Source organism: Danio aesculapii, chromosome 24, assembly GCF_903798145.1.
Source record: "Danio aesculapii chromosome 24, fDanAes4.1, whole genome shotgun sequence".
NCBI classification, from domain to species: domain Eukaryota; kingdom Metazoa; phylum Chordata; class Actinopteri; order Cypriniformes; family Danionidae; genus Danio; species Danio aesculapii.
The window spans coordinates 3933579-3951404 of NC_079458.1; the positions used below are offsets into that span (position 1 = coordinate 3933579).

A 17826-nucleotide genomic window follows, 5' to 3' on the forward strand; every position below is an offset into this window, starting at 1 on the left:
ATACTGTTTTTCACGTACTACATTGTAGGGAAGTATGCAATGGCAGACACAGCCATGGTTTTGCTTTTGGGTGTTATTAGTGGTGGTTAATGCTTTGCTAAGCTGCTATAAAAACAGTAGGTTTTTGATAGCGGAGTGGTCAGTGCATTGCTAGGGTGTTCGAAGTGGTTATACTGAGTTGCTGGGGTGTTGCTTTAAGATCTTATCGTACAGTAAATACATGCAGCAATGGTACTGTTATTTTACACATTTTGTAGCTGTGAATGTTTTTATGTGTTACTATTTTTATCATGAAGTCTTAAAGTAAAAATAATGTATCATAAAAAGTTTAATATGACTGATTTTTTGAGGTTTTGTAGCTGTGTTTGCTCCTACTGTTTTTATGATGTTTTATTAATGTTTGTTTGTGATGTTGAAGCTGAAGCTGTCTAGGGACAAATAAAGGGATTATTACTACTACTTCTAAGAGGTTGGTTCCATGTTGTTGGGATTTTCTGAATGGTTGCTAGTAGGGGTGTCAAAATAATTGTTTCTTCGGTGCACCGCGATGCAGAAGTGGACAATTCGGTATCAGTTAATAATCATAACTAGTTATTACGTACTGACGTCATTTATCTCATATACGATATGTCTCCGTAGCTTACTATGGCGAGGGAGGCGAGCGCAAGTATTTACAACGCTGCAACTACTTAAAAACACTGGCACAATTTCACTGCGCACAAACTGCACTGCGTGTGTGTTTGCTGGACAGTCTTTTACTGACACTTACAGCAGAAGCCCCTATTTCACTACGATTGAGAGAATGGGAGTAAACTCCATTTCTCTCTTTCTCACTGTGGCCCATTTGACCTACTGGCGTGACTTTTCCTTTCCTCTCAGCTGTTAAAGCGATACTTCTGGATACAGACATGAGCGCGTGTCTGCAGAGTTTTCGCCACCGTGTCTATCATGGATCAGCTTTGATCGCCGCTGCCGTTTATCAGTGTTTAAACCAGGTTTTACTCATCTGTGAAGAGCGCCCGCCGTAGAGCCAATCGCAGCCTTTTTTGTTGAGCGCGTGACCAATCAAAGGGGTGTGAGAAAGAACTTGCTAAACAGGATTCAGAAAGCGAGCGGGATATTTACTTTTGTTTATTTGCTATAAATGCTTGTGTTGTTTAAAGGCCGAGGTACGAATTTAATCGAATCAATGGCATGATAATCATAACCGAACCGTGAGACCAGTGTCGGTTCACACCTCTAGTTTTATTAAATATTGATAGTGCATTAATTGGTTTAAGGGAAAAGTCTAGAAGGGATACGGCTGTGGATACTCACTACAATATGGCATAATTTTTGTGACACTGTACAACGATAATTCATATTTTCACATTATTGTGGTTGTTGGGTTTAGGGTAGGGGTAATTTAATAAATAATATAAATAATACTCAGCATAATGACTGTTTTAGATTACTGTGATAATTGGGTTTAGGGCTGGGTTAGGAGTTAACGTTAATAAAATACAATTCATGGGTAATTTAATAAATAATATAAATAAATCTCAGTATGCAGCTGTGAATACACTAGGGGTGCAACGGTTCAATCTACTCAGTTCAGTATGTATCACGGTTTAAGGGGCACAGTTTTGGTACGGTTTGTGCTATGCTTGAAAAAAATGGCTACAAAGCAATTCAAAACCAATAAACACATTTATTGGATAACAAACAGCTTCTCACATGACTGTAGATTTGCATGTTCTCGCATTAATTAAAGTAGGGCATCTTGAAAATTGTATGTTCAAATAAATTGCTTAAGAAAATAAAGAGAAAAAGCTTAAGTTTCCCCTTTTTCTGTTTTACATCTCGACTCCACAGTCTCAACCAATTATACAGATAATAATTATGTTCAATTCAAATCAAATCCCCTTTATTTGTATAGCGCTTTTACAATGTAGATTGTGTCAAAGCAGCTTCACATAAAAGTTCATAGTAAACAGGAACAGTGTAGTTTAGTTTAGCTCAGTTCAGTGTGGTTTAATAATCACTACTGAAAGTCCAAACACTGAAGAGCAAATCCAACGATGCGCAGCTCTACAGATCCCAAACCATGCAAGCCAGTGGCGACAGCGAAGAGGGAAAAAAAACTTCACTAATTGGCGAAGTGAAGAAAAAAAACCTTGAGAGAAACCAGACTCAGTTGGGCACGACCATTTTAATTTCTCTCGCTGGCCAAAGATGTCAACACATCTTAATAATTGAGCACTTATAGATGATTAATTTCTTCTGTTTACATCATGCTTGCTTTACGCATTTTTATTTATGATTTTATTATGATTTCAGAGAGCTCCGTTTCACTTATCAGCACCATTGTAGTGAATGAAACTTAAGCAAAGAGAGAGCGTTCGGCTCTTCTCTCTTCATTCAGCAGGAACAGTACATAGAGAAGAAAACTGTTCTTTAGCAGACAGCAGGTAAACAGAGTATCGGGAGTGATCAGGTGCGGAAGGACACCCAGCAGAAGTGGGACTGAAGTAACAGACCTGCTGTATGTCCACGTCCATATGGGACGTTTCTGGGTCTGGGCACGGACCTCGATCTAGCTAGTCTAGTTAGTACCCGCTGATCTAGGCAACAACAAAAAAGGCATTTGTTATGTTTTTGTGTCTGCTGAAACACAGCAGTGCTCTGTGATTTGGCCTCACCTGCGCATTTGTGCTTTATCTTCTTCACTTGCCATGCTGAAAGCCACAGAAACTCCACACATACACACCGACACATGAGGAAATGTCAACAAAAGATTTACATACTAAAAGGTGATTGGACAGGTCTTCGCACGTGCAATAAGCATGAAAGGTAATTGGAAGCGCACAATGGCAGAACTGCTTTGTTGAGATTGTTTTTATTAACAAACGAATATTGATAACACATATTCTGAACCGCGGATCACAGGACGCACCGAACCATGGGAGGATAACGGAACAATACGTTTTTTACAGAGAAGCGTTGAATCCCTAGATACGCATATAGATATAGCATATTTTTAACACACTGTACAACAATAATTACTGTTTTTACATTACTGTGTTGGTTAGGGTTTAGGGTTGGGGTAGGCATTAATAAAATGCAATTGAATATGTTATTGAATAAATAATATAAGTATCATCTTGCATAATTACTGTTTTTTATTACTTTGTTGGTTAGTTTAGGGTTGGAGTAGGGGTAGGCATTAATAAAATGCAATTGAATGGGTCATTGTATAAATAATATGAGTAATATCCTGTATAATTACTGTTTTTTATTACGTTGTTGGTTAGTTTAGGGTTGGAGTAGGGGTAGGCATTAATAAAATGCAATTGAATTTGTCATTAAATAAATAATATGAGTAATACTCTGTATATTTACTGTTTTTTATTACGTTGTTGGTTAGTTTAGGGTTGGGGTAGGGGTATAATAAAATGCAATTGAATGGGTCATTGTATAAATAATATGAGTAATACTCTGTATATTTACTGTTTTTTATTACTTTGTTGGTTAGTTTAGGGTTGGAGTAGGGGTAGGCATTAATAAAATGCAATTGAATGGGTCATTGAATAAATAATATGAGTAATATCCTGTATAATTACTGTTTTTTATTACTTTGTTGGTTAGTTTAGGGTTGGGGTAGGGGTATAATAAAATGCAATTGAATGGGTCATTGTATAAATAATATGAGTAATATCCTGTATAATTACTGTTTTTTTATTACTTTGTTGGTTAGTTTAGGGTTGGGGTAGGGGTATAATAAAATGCAATTGAATGGGTCATTGAATAAATAATATGAGTAATATCCTGTATAATTACTGTTTTTTATTACGTTGTTGGTTAGTTTAGGGTTGGAGTAGGGGTAGGCATTAATAAAATGCAATTGAATGGGTCATTGAATAAATAATATGAGTAATACTCTGTATAATTAGTTTTTTTATTACTTTGTTGGTTAGTTTAGGGTTGGAGTAGGGGTAGGCATTAATAAAATGCAATTGAATGGGTCATTGAATAAATAATATGAGTAATATCCTGTATAATTACTGTTTTTACATTACTGTGATTGTTGGGGTAGGGGTAAACATTATTAAAAAATGCAATTTAATGGGTAATTTAATAAATTTGCTGTTTTTATATTACTATGCTGATTGAGTTAGTTTAATAAATAACATAATTAAGTCTCGTTAACTTCCAGCTATAGCTGTATCTCTTCTAGCAACAATCGTAACTTTGGTCTCACTTTATATTAAATGTCCTTAACTATTATGGACTTGCATCAAAAAAGTAAATACAATGTACTTACTGTGTTCATAATGTATTTGAGAACACTTGTGGTGCTCTTGAGTTGGGATAGGGGTTGGGTTATGGACAGGTTTGGTGGTATGGGTAGGTTTAAGGGTGCGTTAAGGTGTAAGGGATGGTCAACAGTGTATTTACAAATGTAATTACAGATGTAATTACATACAGGTGTTTAATCAAGCATAAGTACACAGTAAATACATGTATTTACACAATAAGTACACTGTATTGAATTATTAATTTCTGTGTAGTTACATAGTAGTTAAGGACACTTAATATAACTTAATATAGCAGTCTAAAAGACCTTCTGTATCATACTGATGTGGTTTTATGTTGATTGTAAATTTAAATGTGTCACTAATGTTTGTTCTGTCTTTCTTTCCTTCTGTAGTCTGTGTAATATTAAAGTGGATGCCGATTAACATCATGACCCACCGGCATGACATCGACACTGCTTGCTGACACGGTGCAGCAAAGGATGCTGGGAAACACCAAGCGTTTTTTTGGCAGCACCGAGGACAAAGAGGGCGAGGATGAAGAGGAAGAGGAGGAGCGATTGAAGAGAGCAAAACAAAATGGGATGATTGAAATGGGGGAAAAGGAGCACCAGAACCGGGCCGGACGCAAGGTGGACGGGTCCAAACCGGCGGCCGTCGTGATTGGCTGGCAGAGAGGAGAGAGACAGCCGAGAGCTGTAAACTCCGCCCAAAGAGGAATCCCGCATTTGCCCAGTCAGCCAACTCTTTATCATCAGACCACCAATCAGCCACAGTATCACCCGGTGTTGACCAATCAGCAGGTCCGACGGCGTCTCATGGAGCGCAGCATGACCACAGTCACACCTGTCGAAGACTCGCACCTGGCCGTCATCGTGTTCCGCATCGGCATACCTGACATCAAACAAACGGTCTGTGCATTTATAAAAAATACGTTAATAGTTAATATTTTTGTATTTTTTGCATATTTTAGTCAAATTACATACTATTTTAATGATTGATTATTATTATTATTATTATTGTTGTTATAAATTAGGGCTACATGTTATTGGAAAATATTGCATACTTCTGCGATATTTATTGTGATATGCATACAATTTCACCAGCTGACTTGAATACCTTTGTTTGGAAACAATTTATTAATTTTCTATTGATTAGTATGATTCTGTGTGGGAACAAATCATGCACGGAATGTGATAAACAAATTACAATATAGCTAAATGCAATAGAGCAAACATAAAAGTGAAGTTAACAATGCTTTATGGTTTTCAGGCTAGTCAAATCATATTCAGGTACAAAAATAAAAAAAAATCTAATATAAAATAACATAATTAAATAGTTCAAAAAAGTATTCTCTATATAAGTTACTATTGGTAAAATTGCTTGTGTTTGAATGATTTAAACTCTCTTAGGGCTTAAAAATGTGCAAATGTTCAACTTTTGCTCCATTATGGTTAAACTCTGCTGTGACTCAACAATCATGTATTTTGAACTGTGTGACTATATAATCCCAATATAATCTAAATATTCCTAAACTATATAATCCTACTTTAACAATACAGATCATGTGATGTGACTATTGCGGATACACACATTGAGATATTGATGCTCAAACGATATATTGTGCAGCCTTATTATAAATATTAGTTATATATATATATATATATATATATATATATATATATATATATATATATATATATATATATATATATAAATATAATATATATGAGGAATTAAACATATACGTGGAAAATAAACATGCGGTATGGATGACAAAAAAGTCTGAAAGTTTACAGTATACAGCATACTTTGTAGAAATTCTGTGAATTAAGCTGCTCAACCCAAAAGAAACGATGCTAATCACAGGGATAAGAGTTGCTCTCTATAGAACAAACATGATTGATTTTATTTTATTTATATTATTTGATTATTATTTTTGCATTTATGAGGAAAAGCTCCGTCATGGATGTGACATCCATCTGTTATGGATGTGACGCAAATGAAATTGTCACTTGTATGACTTTTGTAAATCTAATATAATTGTTTGAAAACACATATATATATATGAGCAATTCCATGCAAATGTCCACCTTGCCATAAAAAAAAAGATTGTTTTTGCCAAAACAGCAAAACCGTTTCTGCATTTAATGTGTACGCTAGTATTTTACAGTGCTTTAAAAATACTCAAAAAAAAAAATAAATAAATAAAATACAAATATATATATAATGTAATTGTTATTGTTTAGTGTATTTTTGTTACTGTGTCACTAATTAGAAAATATGAAATGGGTATTATTAGTATTCATTATTATTTTTTTAAATAAGTAATATTTTAATACTTGTAATTTTTAAAGCTATTATTGATGATATTTTATTTTGTAATAAGTTTTATTTTATGCTTTTAGTTATTATTGCCAAATAATATTTTATTTTCTATATACTTATATACATTATTCTCAGCTATTTCTCACAACACCAACAAAACACCAAAGCCTTGAACCAAATTCAGAATTCCTCAATTAAAATATGAACTCTTAAAGGGCTCCTATTTTACCCCTTTTACAAGATGTAAGATAAGCCTTTGGTGTCTCCAGAATGTGTCTGTAAAGTTTCAGCTCAAAATACCCGTCAGGTTCAGTGCCTCCCACAAGTTTGAAATACACTTGCTGTGGTAGCCGTATTGAAACTCACCTTTTACCCACAGCACATAAATGGTCAGTTACATGCGACAACCAAAAAAAATAATGTGATTTTTATCTATACCTTTATTTATTATGACACTGTTATACACATTTTCTTTTCAATGGGTTAAAGTTATTTAAAAAAGGCTGCTGGAATAAAAGACACCCACAATTTCTCTTACTTTTATGCTGTTTAGGAGCCATGTGCACCCACAGACAGGTAAAGGGTGCTCTTTCTCTTTCTTTCTCTCGCTCTCTCTCTAAAGTTGCTTTATCGACATGACATTTACAGTATTGCCAAAGCATTTTAAATATGTATTATAATAACATCACTAAATTAATAAAATATACAGCAAATGAGAAATAAATATCAGAAAAAATGATTAAAAATAGATATTATTTCTAAAAAATTATAATTTTTACTAGAATCAAAAGTGTAGATTATTTAAATAAGGCACATTAGTTTATTAGCCATTTCTAAGAGTGTACAAATATTTTGTAGCCATTGTAGATGTCATTGTGTTCTCTCAGAGTATATAGTAAAGTTTATCTGAGTCGTTTATTGAATGATTAACCCTTTAATGTTTCTCTCGTGGTGTGCACGTGCAGTCAGCTGCGAAGAGGTAAAGCAAAACGCATACAAATAACGGCAACTTTACAATGCGAAAGTAAAACAATTCAGAAACTACGGTCGGACACATTTTGGCGGAAAAGCACGTATCAGTGTGAGTGACAGATCGCGCGCACACAGAACCAGCAGTAGGAAACGTGCAGAGAAGTGAGAGAAGATTTTACACTGATTCATCGGTCGCAAATGTTTGGCTTTCTTGGACAGATACAAAAGTCTAAAAGGATGATAATAATAGTATTTTTTATGTGTCACCACCAATTATAGTAAAGTCTATGTGTGGGAAGCACTGAGGTTATTTATAATAGCCTCCAGAATCTGCCCATTTTGGTGTCTGAGTAAAGTGTGGCAGTTTTTGTAGCCTGTGGCTTTAAATGCAAATGAACTACTTCTCCCCACCCACCGTTCCCTTGTACATGTCTTCTTCACCTGCTTTACGTCAGATAAACAGCCGTCAGTGACAGAGACAGACTCGGATGAAGCTTAAATACAGCTCATACTGATAAACATATCAAGTTAGTTTATTTGATGTATTTGTAGAGGAGTTTATTCAAGCCTTTCTGAAAGGATGAGTCTCACACAAATGCCGATTGCAGTACACTGTCATGGATTGGTCAGGCTCTCACGACCCCCACTCACGAAGATCACCATCACCTGACTTCTAATGAGCACACAGCTGCATCACATTCACGAGCACCAGATAAAAGCACAGCACTCCAGTCGCTCATTGTCCGGGCTCGTCTCGACGAAAGCGGACAACTGAGCGACCACTCAGCGTAGTCATCCTCAGCTAAACAAACGATTTACTTACCTGTTCTCTTTGTATTCCTCCTAGTCTTCCTGGTCCTCCCGAATCGTCCTGTCTTCCAGTCCTTCCAAGTCTGTGTCATCCTCTGTCAGCTGTATCTGGTGTGTGCTGTCCATCCTCGTGTATTCCTGTTACCCAGCCACGGAGGAAAAGACCCCAACATCATTCCTGATCCTCCTGGCTATCCTTCATGTGCTCCTTGTTGTCATTCAATAAACACCCTAACGTTTCCTTACCTCTGTCTCCTGTCCGCTTCATAACAGAAGCCCGGACCCATAACGACGACAACATGAGCACCCTCGATCACTTTCAAGAGCTGGTGGACCAGTTGAAGCGGATTCTACAGCCACCAGCTCCACTTTCCAACGCACCACCAGCACCGAGCACTTCCGCCTCCACAGTTTCTTCTTCGGCCCTTCCTTCCAGTCCCATGGCCCGACCAGCGCCCTACTCAGGCGGAGCGGGGGAGTGCAATGGTTTTCTGTTACAATGTTCCCTCATATTCGAAATGCAACCTTCTCTATATCCCACAGATAAGTCAAAGATCGCCTACATCGTATCACTACTCTCTGGACCTGCACTTAAATGGGCTGAGACGATCTGGAACCAAGCCGGGCCGGTCATGAATTCCATCACTACCTTCACGGAGTATTTCAAAGAGGTGTTTGGACGTTCTGATGGGGAAGTAGCCGCTGGAGAGCAGCTGTATCATCTAAAGCAAGGTACTCTATCTACACAGGAATATGCTCTCCGGTTTCGCACTCTAGCAGCTGCAAGTGGATGGAATGAGAGATCGTTGTTGACCACGTACCGGCTCGGCTTGGAACCCACTCTCCGAATCCAGCTGGCCACATTAGATGATACAATGGGTCTGGAGAGATTCATCCAACATTCTCTCCGATGTTCCGATCGTCTCCGTTCCTATCAACAGGACACCATCACCCCCTCGTCTGCACTCCTCCAATCGCCTGAGTCAACAGCCTCTCCAGAACCAGAACCCATGATAATAGAGTCTGGAAGACTGACATCAGCGGAACGACAGAGGAGGCTGACCCGGGGTCTGTGTCTATACTGCGGTGTCAGTGGACACACCCGTATGGAGTGTCCCCTTCGTCCCATTCGGACTTCAGTGAGTGTATTCAGTACGAATATTGAACAATGTAAACCACTTACTACCACCGTACAAATAACTACTGCCTCTATTTCTCTCCTTGTCACAGCCCTCATCGACTCCGGGTCAGCAGGGAACTTCATCTCCCAATCCCTCTGTCGTCAACTCCACCTCCGTACTGAGGCGTCCTCGCATATATACCAGATACAACCGATAACCCAGTGCACTCGATCTTCGACCCGTATCCATCGACAATGCGAAGACATCCTTCTTCAAGTGGGGCTGTTACATCAAGAGAGGATTCAATTTCTGGTTCTGGAGGGTGCAAATATGGACATCATTCTAGGGCGCCCGTGGCTGGTGAAGCACGATCCCATCATCTCTTGGGGCACAGGAGAGATAAAGAAATGGGGATCTGGATGTACACCTACCTGTTTTCCAAATCTCCCTCTTCAAGGTCGGAACCCCATTTCTTTGTTTGCAACATCGGTCGAGAGCCCTCCTGAGAAGCAGTCTATCCACATTCCTAAGGAGTACAGCTCCTTTCATGATGTCTTCTGCCCCAAGAGAGCTTCCCAGCTACCGCCGCATCGGCCATGGGACTGCGCGATCGACCTAGTTCCAGATGCCCAGTTGCCAAGAGGTAGGATCTACCCGCTCTCGCTTCCAGAGAATCAGGCAATGGAAGATTACATAAGGGAGGCTCTGAGTCAGGGGTACATACGTCACTCAAAATCACCAGCCGCCTCAAGCTTCTTCTTTGTGGCCAAGAAGGACGGAGGGCTGCGTCCATGCATCGACTACAGGGTCCTAAATAACGGTACAGTAAAATACCGATATCCCCTTCCTCTGGTACCAGCCGCTTTGGAACAGCTCCGAGAAGCTAAAGTCTTCACTAAATTGGACCTCCGCAGCGCGTATAATCTGATAAGAATACGTGAGGGGGACCAATGGAAGACAGCATTCGTGACCCCTACTGGCCACTATGAATATGAGGTCATGCCTTACGGTCTGGTCAACGCCCCCTCCGTATTCCAAAACTTCATTCATGAAGTCCTCCGGGAGTTTCTTCACCACTTTGTAATAGTGTACATAGATGACATCCTCATTTACTCCCGGAGTGAGGCCGAACATCGCCAACACGTTGCGGAGGTCCTACACACATTGAGAGAACATCACCTCTACCTCAAAGCGGAGAAATGCTCATTCCACCAGAAGTCGATTCATTTCTTGGGATACATCATTGATCAAACCGGTATACGTATGGATGGGAAGAAAATTGAGGCTGTTCTATCCTGGTCAGAACCCACTTCCATTAAGGAGCTCCAGAGGTTTCTTGGGTTTGCTAACTTTTATAGACGGTTTATCAAGGACTACAGCAGGATTACATCACCTCTCACTAATCTCCTCAAGGGTAAACCCAAAGGACTGGAGTGGACCAAAGAAGCAGCCGCAGCCTTCCGCCTTCTTAAGAAGGAGTTCACAAGGGCCCCACTCCTGACTCATCCTGACCCAAATCTTCCTTTCGTGGTGGAAGTGGACGCATCCACCACCGGCGTCGGGGCAGTATTATCTCAACATCATGATACACCGCCCCGACTGCATCCCTGTGCCTATTTCTCTCGGAAGTTGAGCCCGGCGGAGCAGAATTACAGCATAGGAGACAGGGAGCTGCTAGCAATCAAGCTAGCCTTGGAGGAGTGGCGTCACTGGTTGGAGGGAGCCAAACATCCGTTCCAGGTGATCACAGATCACAAAAACCTCCAATATATCAAAGAGGCCAAGAGACTATGTCCACGTCAAGCCAGATGGTCACTTTTCTTCTCACGTTTTGATTTCTCCATTTCCTATCGTCCAGGACCCAAGAATCTAAGAGCAGACGCTCTCTCTCGTTTACACGAGCATCACGATCATGAAGAACTCCCAACGAAGATTCTTCCCGAACACATCTCCATTTGTCCGATCACCTGGAACGCTCCTCCAGTCGTTGCCACTCCGGAAGCCCCTGCTCCGCCGGGATGCCCTCCTCATCGGCAGTTCATACCACCTGAACACCGGGTAGATCTGATCCACTCCTTACATACCTCGCTAGGCACTGGACATCCAGGGATCAACAATACTCTCTCGCTAGTATCCCAACGATTCTGGTGGCCAAACATGGCAAGGGATGTGAGGCAATATGTTCAGGGCTGTAAGGACTGTGCCCAATCCAAGAGCCCACGTCATCTACCCGCTGGAAAGCTCCATCCCTTGCCGATTCCGAACCGTCCCTGGTCACACCTAGGAGTGGACTTTATCACTGATCTCCCTTCGTCAGAAGGTAATACCTGTATTCTAGTCATAGTAGATAGATTCTCAAAGTTTGTCAAACTAATCCCTCTGAAAGGTCTTCCCACAGCCTTTGAAACAGCCGACAATATCTTTAATCAAGTCTTCAGGTCATTTGGTATTCCAGAAGATATTGTGTCGGACAGAGGTCCACAGTTCATCTCACGTCTATGGAAAGCCTTCTTCAAGCTCCTAGGTGTGGCCGTCAGCCTCTCTTCTGGATATCATCCCCAAACCAACGGGCAGACAGAGAGGAAGATTCAGGAGGTGGGACGGTTCCTGAGGACCTTCTGCAGTGGTCACCAGAGCTCCTGGAGCCAGTATTTGGGCTGGGCAGAATATGCCCAAAATTCACTGCGGCAACCCTCCACCGGACTCACGCCATTCCAGTGCGTCCTGGGCTTCCAACCACCGCTCTTTCCCTGGGATGGCGAACCATCTGATGTCCCCGCAGTGGATCACTGGTTCCGGGAGAGCGAGAGAGTCTGGGACGAGGCTCATCAACATCTGCAGAGGGCAGTCCGTCGAAGCAAGGTAACCGCCGATAGAAGAAGGTCTGAAGAACCCAGATACACACCCGGACAAAAGGTGTGGCTATCCACCCGGGACATACGCATGCGACTGCCCTCTCGCAAGTTAAGTCCCCGATTTGTTGGTCCCTTCACCATCGTGGAACAGGTTAACCCCGTCACCTACAAACTACAATTACCCTCTCACTACCGTATTCACCCTACATTCCACGTATCACTCCTGAAACCCTATCACGATCCTGTTCTTCCCTCCACAGAGCCTGACCACGAAGAGGAACCCCCTCCTCCACTGCTCCTAGAAGAAGGAGCCGTCTACGCAGTGAAGGAGATCTTGCGTTCCCGACGTCGTGGTGGCCAGTTGGAGTACCTGGTGGACTGGGAAGGGTACGGCCCCGAAGAAAGGACATGGGTTCCCAGAGCTGATATTCTCGATCCTAGTCTCATGGTGGAGTTTCATGAGAGCCACCCTGAGTTCCCAGCGCCTAGAGGCAGAGGGAGACCACCACGGCGTCGGAGGTGTCGGCCCTCAGGAGCGGGCCCTGGGGAGGGGGGTACTGTCATGGATTGGTCAGGCTCTCACGACCCCCACTCACGAAGATCACCATCACCTGACTTCTAATGAGCACACAGCTGCATCACATTCACGAGCACCAGATAAAAGCACAGCACTCCAGTCGCTCATTGTCCGGGCTCGTCTCGACGAAAGCGGACAACTGAGCGACCACTCAGCGTAGTCATCCTCAGCTAAACAAACGATTTACTTACCTGTTCTCTTTGTATTCCTCCTAGTCTTCCTGGTCCTCCCGAATCGTCCTGTCTTCCAGTCCTTCCAAGTCTGTGTCATCCTCTGTCAGCTGTATCTGGTGTGTGCTGTCCATCCTCGTGTATTCCTGTTACCCAGCCACGGAGGAAAAGACCCCAACATCATTCCTGATCCTCCTGGCTATCCTTCATGTGCTCCTTGTTGTCATTCAATAAACACCCTAACGTTTCCTTACCTCTGTCTCCTGTCCGCTTCATAACATACACACACACACACACACACACACTTACACACACACACATATTAGCGTTTACTGACACCATGCGGCCGTGCTGATTATAGTGATTAAGAATTACATAGCGATTTTACTGTCTTTATTACAAACATGCTCTGATGTCCAACACGCACGCACGCACGCACGCACGCACGCACGCACGCACGCACGCACACACACACACACACACTTTCTATGCAACAGTAATTGCTCTTAATGAGCTTCTGAAAGCTTCAAAGAAACACGCACACACAGTTTAATATACTCTACATCTATAGTGTCTCCCAAGGTTATTGTGGGAGGGATTGAGACATTAGAAGGAAATTAAAAAAATAAGTTAATTCAGGGGGAGAAAAGGGGGAACGTGGGAATCCTTAATGAAGCAATATTTAGCGCGTTCTCATATTAGTGTGTGTATGCAGCTGTTCAGAGTGAGTTTTAAATAAACACACACACACAGCTCGAGTTTCCTCTTGTGATTTGTGTAGGAGCTCTGACCTGATTTAATGTCAAAATCACTCTCATCGAAACTCTTCTCAACTGCGGACTCAATTAGCAGCTCACTTTAACATGCTCAATCGCGGCACATTAACAATCCCCAGATAAAGCTGCAAGACTCTGATGCTGGATTTTAATATGCAGGATGCTTTATGATTTACTTTAGGGCAGATGTCGGCTCTGAAGCTTTTGAAAGAGACTCATTATGGTCAAATACAAGCAAACAAATCAGAAGTGTGTGTTGGGGATCAGTGATATGCTATTAGAGTTGAGGTTTTTTTATTTTCTTTTTAGATTGTGGTACAGTCGATTGGCTGTGCAGTTTTTTGTAATGTCATTAGCTTTTTGTTTAAAATGCTGTGTAAAGGTCTTCACAAACTGAAGTCCGAAATTTTTTCATAATCGTATTCATATCTGAAAAAATTGTCCGTTACACAAACTTTGGACACTGAATTTGATGCATATTAATTAATCCATTCCAAAGAAATGCATTTTCGGAGTCAATTCAAGCAGTGATAATTAGTTCTCTTCTCCAAAGAAGAAAAAGAAACAGGAATGTGCTACATATTGTGTTCACCCAATCCTAGAAGGAGAGTTCAGCTCATTATCAAAGAGCTGCGCTTCACAAATGCTAAGTAGGGCTGAGCGATTTAGGGAAAATATCTTACCGTGATTTTTATTTGTATTTTTTTTGGACAGGTATTGTGATTTTGATTTGATTTGCGATTTATTTTTGGGTAAGACTTTATAATGACTACACACTAATCATTTATTAAGCATTAGCATCTAGTGAACTCATTATCAGTTAAGCATTAACTCTACATTAATAAATTTTAGCAATCAGCTTATAACTGCAGCTACAAATGCTGTATTCTTGACTTATAAACACATTTATAATGTGCTTAATGATTGTGTTTTCATAGTTTGTGAAGGGTTGATTTTTCATAACTAAATGAAGTATTGCATTATTTACACACTATTTGTATTTAAGAGTTAGTAAATGATAAACAAACTATTGAAATTAGCGTTTATAAATCTTATTAATCAGGCATATTATTATTATATATTATATATTCAGAATGTGAATATATGAATTATATATTATATATTCAGGCATATTATTATTATTATTATTATTATTATTATTATTATTATTATTATTATTATTATTATTATTATTATTATTATTATTATTATTATTGTGTTAATAATATTATTATTATTATTATTGTGGAAACAACATCACTACTTGCCATAAACTTTTATACACATATACACTTATTTAACAACACACTTTACATGCCAATTTGCACATAACAGCTGCACATATAACATTGTATATAGTAATAAACATGTACATACACTTGTCAATCGGTATATTTGCACTCACTACTTACTTATTCTTAAAAAATATATTTATTATCTGTTTTTTGTCCTGTCTCTGTTATCCTGTTGCACTGTAGAAGCTCTGTCACCAAAACAAATTCCTCGTATGTGAGAACATACCTGGCAATAAAGCTCTCTCTGATTCTGATTCTGATATAGTAATGATTACTATGTATGTTAATAAATGCTTTATTAACTCAACTTCAGGACTATTTATGCTTTATAAATCCCTTATAAATGACAATTAAAGGCTAAGTATCAAATGAACAAGAACAACAAACAAACTTTGCAATCTTATCCATGGTTTCCGCTACGTTTATTCTTCTGTGGCGGACCGCCACACCAAAATGCATCCCGCCATGGCTACATTACAGCTTCTCATTCAAAACATACAGTCGTGTTGTTTTTTTAATAGCAGGTTATAATTGCACCAAAACGAATTAAAAGGTAAGTGAATTATAGCAGCGCAAACTTTTCTGTAACCGACGTAGTAGTGCTGTGCGTCATTTGTTTAACCCTTAAAGGCTACGTGCTGACTGACTGACTGACAGGTACGTGATGCGTGAGGCCAGCAAACACGACGTAGCTTTCAGTTAAGATGAACACAGTTTATTTAATTATACTTTATTTATAGATAAAGGTCTGTGGCTCTGCATATAATGACTTCATATTGCTGGAGTTTATCGCCGTTTCACTTTACTTCAGGACGCATTAATGCCACTCTGTAGGTCTAATGGAGACATTCATAAATATTCCTAGCAAATCGAATAAATGTTGGAGACATACTTATTACATAAACGTGCTAAATTGCACTTCAGCAGCGTTTAATTGAGAGCGCACAAGAAGATCTGCACTTGAGCAGCGCGTATTTGAGGGCGTGAAAGACGTTTTGCCCGCATTACATGATGCAATCTCGACTTGTAATACAGCGCTCAAGACATTTGTCATTGAAATAACGCCACAGGATAGGTAGTTGGTAGATCTGTGTAAAAAAGGCCTGCCGCCACAGCTGGAAAAAACCCTAGAGCAAACGCTGTTATCTGAAAAGTAAAAGTTAAATGAGTTTAAACAGAAGTGCCAAAATACAACATAAAATTGAATAAAACAACAACAATATAATAATTTCACATTATGAAATGATGAACTGTTAAAACTGTATGGTATTTTTATTTTAGGTAAGGTTGCAAAGATCTATTTTTATTTGATACAGTTTCATTTGTGCATCTTCAAATGAATAGAAATGAATAATGTCGTTATGTTCTTTATTCCTGTTTAGAATTTAACTGAGCCTTTAATTGTCATTTATAAGGGACATACAAATGGTTTGTAAATAATGCAATACTTAAATTAGTAATGGAAAATAAAGGATTAACAAACTATGAAAACACAATCGTTAAGCACATTATAAATGTGTTTATAGGTCAAGAATACAGCATTTGTAGCTGCAGTTATAATCTGCTTACTAACGTTTATTAATGTAGAGTTAATGCTTAACTGATAATGAGTTCACTATTTGCTAATGCTTAATAAATGGTTCATAGTGTGTAGTTATTATAAAGTGTTGCCTAATTTGGTAGTCAAGCTTTAGCTCAATGATCAGCTCAATAGTACAATACTCAATAATAGTATTGTAGCTTCTTACTGCTAAAATGCAGTGAGTTTCAGTTCAAATAGGAACTGAAAAGATATGAACTTATATTAGCAAGCAACTCTTGTACTTTGCTGTTGCTTGCTAGTAGATTGAGTGTCACTGGCAGTACTTTATGTTGACTTTTTTAGCAAGACGCTCCTCATATAGCCCCCTGTGGTGCTTTTTAGGTGCTAGTTGTTGTATTTCCTCATGTTGTGGCAACAATTCTGCGACAGCTCTTACAAATGACCTGGTTTTGTTTGGTGTCTGTGATTTTGAAACCAAGATATTCCCATATTACTAATGTGATGTTTTTATTTGATATTTATATTAATGCTTCTGAAGCGGCAAATGCCATCATCCCACTTGTTCGTGCTTTCCTGTTTGTTTGTTATTTATTGTGGGCGTTCCACATAGTTCGGTTGCGCAATTCTGATTGGGTAGAATAAAAGTGCTCACTCAATTGGCTTGTTAGACTGTCACACACAGACGGCAGTCATGCATTTGTTCTGATCGTTGGAAGTTAAATAATTCATATTTCATATCGCAGCCTCTTAGCTAATCAAAACGTTTGTAATCGCGATTCGATTTCGATAAATCGCACAGCCCTAATGCAAAGTTTATTTCAGGAAATCAGTGGATTTTTGATAAATTGCTTGTGATACTGCACAAGTTTACATATGTAAACATATTCTGAACAGCAACACCTGCAGTAGCTACCTAGACATTATAATGAATAGCGGCTACGTTGATGTAGCCTATTGGAGCCATAGATATATACATTAGATGTCGCCTACCCTGTTGTTGTCTATTGGAAGGAATGCGTCAATAGAGCCGCCATTTTAGTCCAGGGTAGCACTACTTTAAAATGAATGCGGGACCAGGGGGCAG

The 17826-nt window shown here is 39.6% G+C and overlaps 1 protein-coding gene across 1 annotated transcript in view; it reads left to right on the forward strand.

The window, feature by feature from the left end:
* Window positions 1-17826, forward strand: part of LOC130218395 (SH3 and multiple ankyrin repeat domains protein 1) — a 117926-nt gene that overhangs the window by 15230 nt on the left and 84870 nt on the right. The window contains exon 2 of the mRNA XM_056450579.1: window positions 4691-5206. Within this exon, the coding sequence (XP_056306554.1) occupies window positions 4739-5206 (468 nt within the window). The 5' untranslated portion in view covers window positions 4691-4738. The remainder of the gene's footprint in view (window positions 1-4690; window positions 5207-17826) is intronic.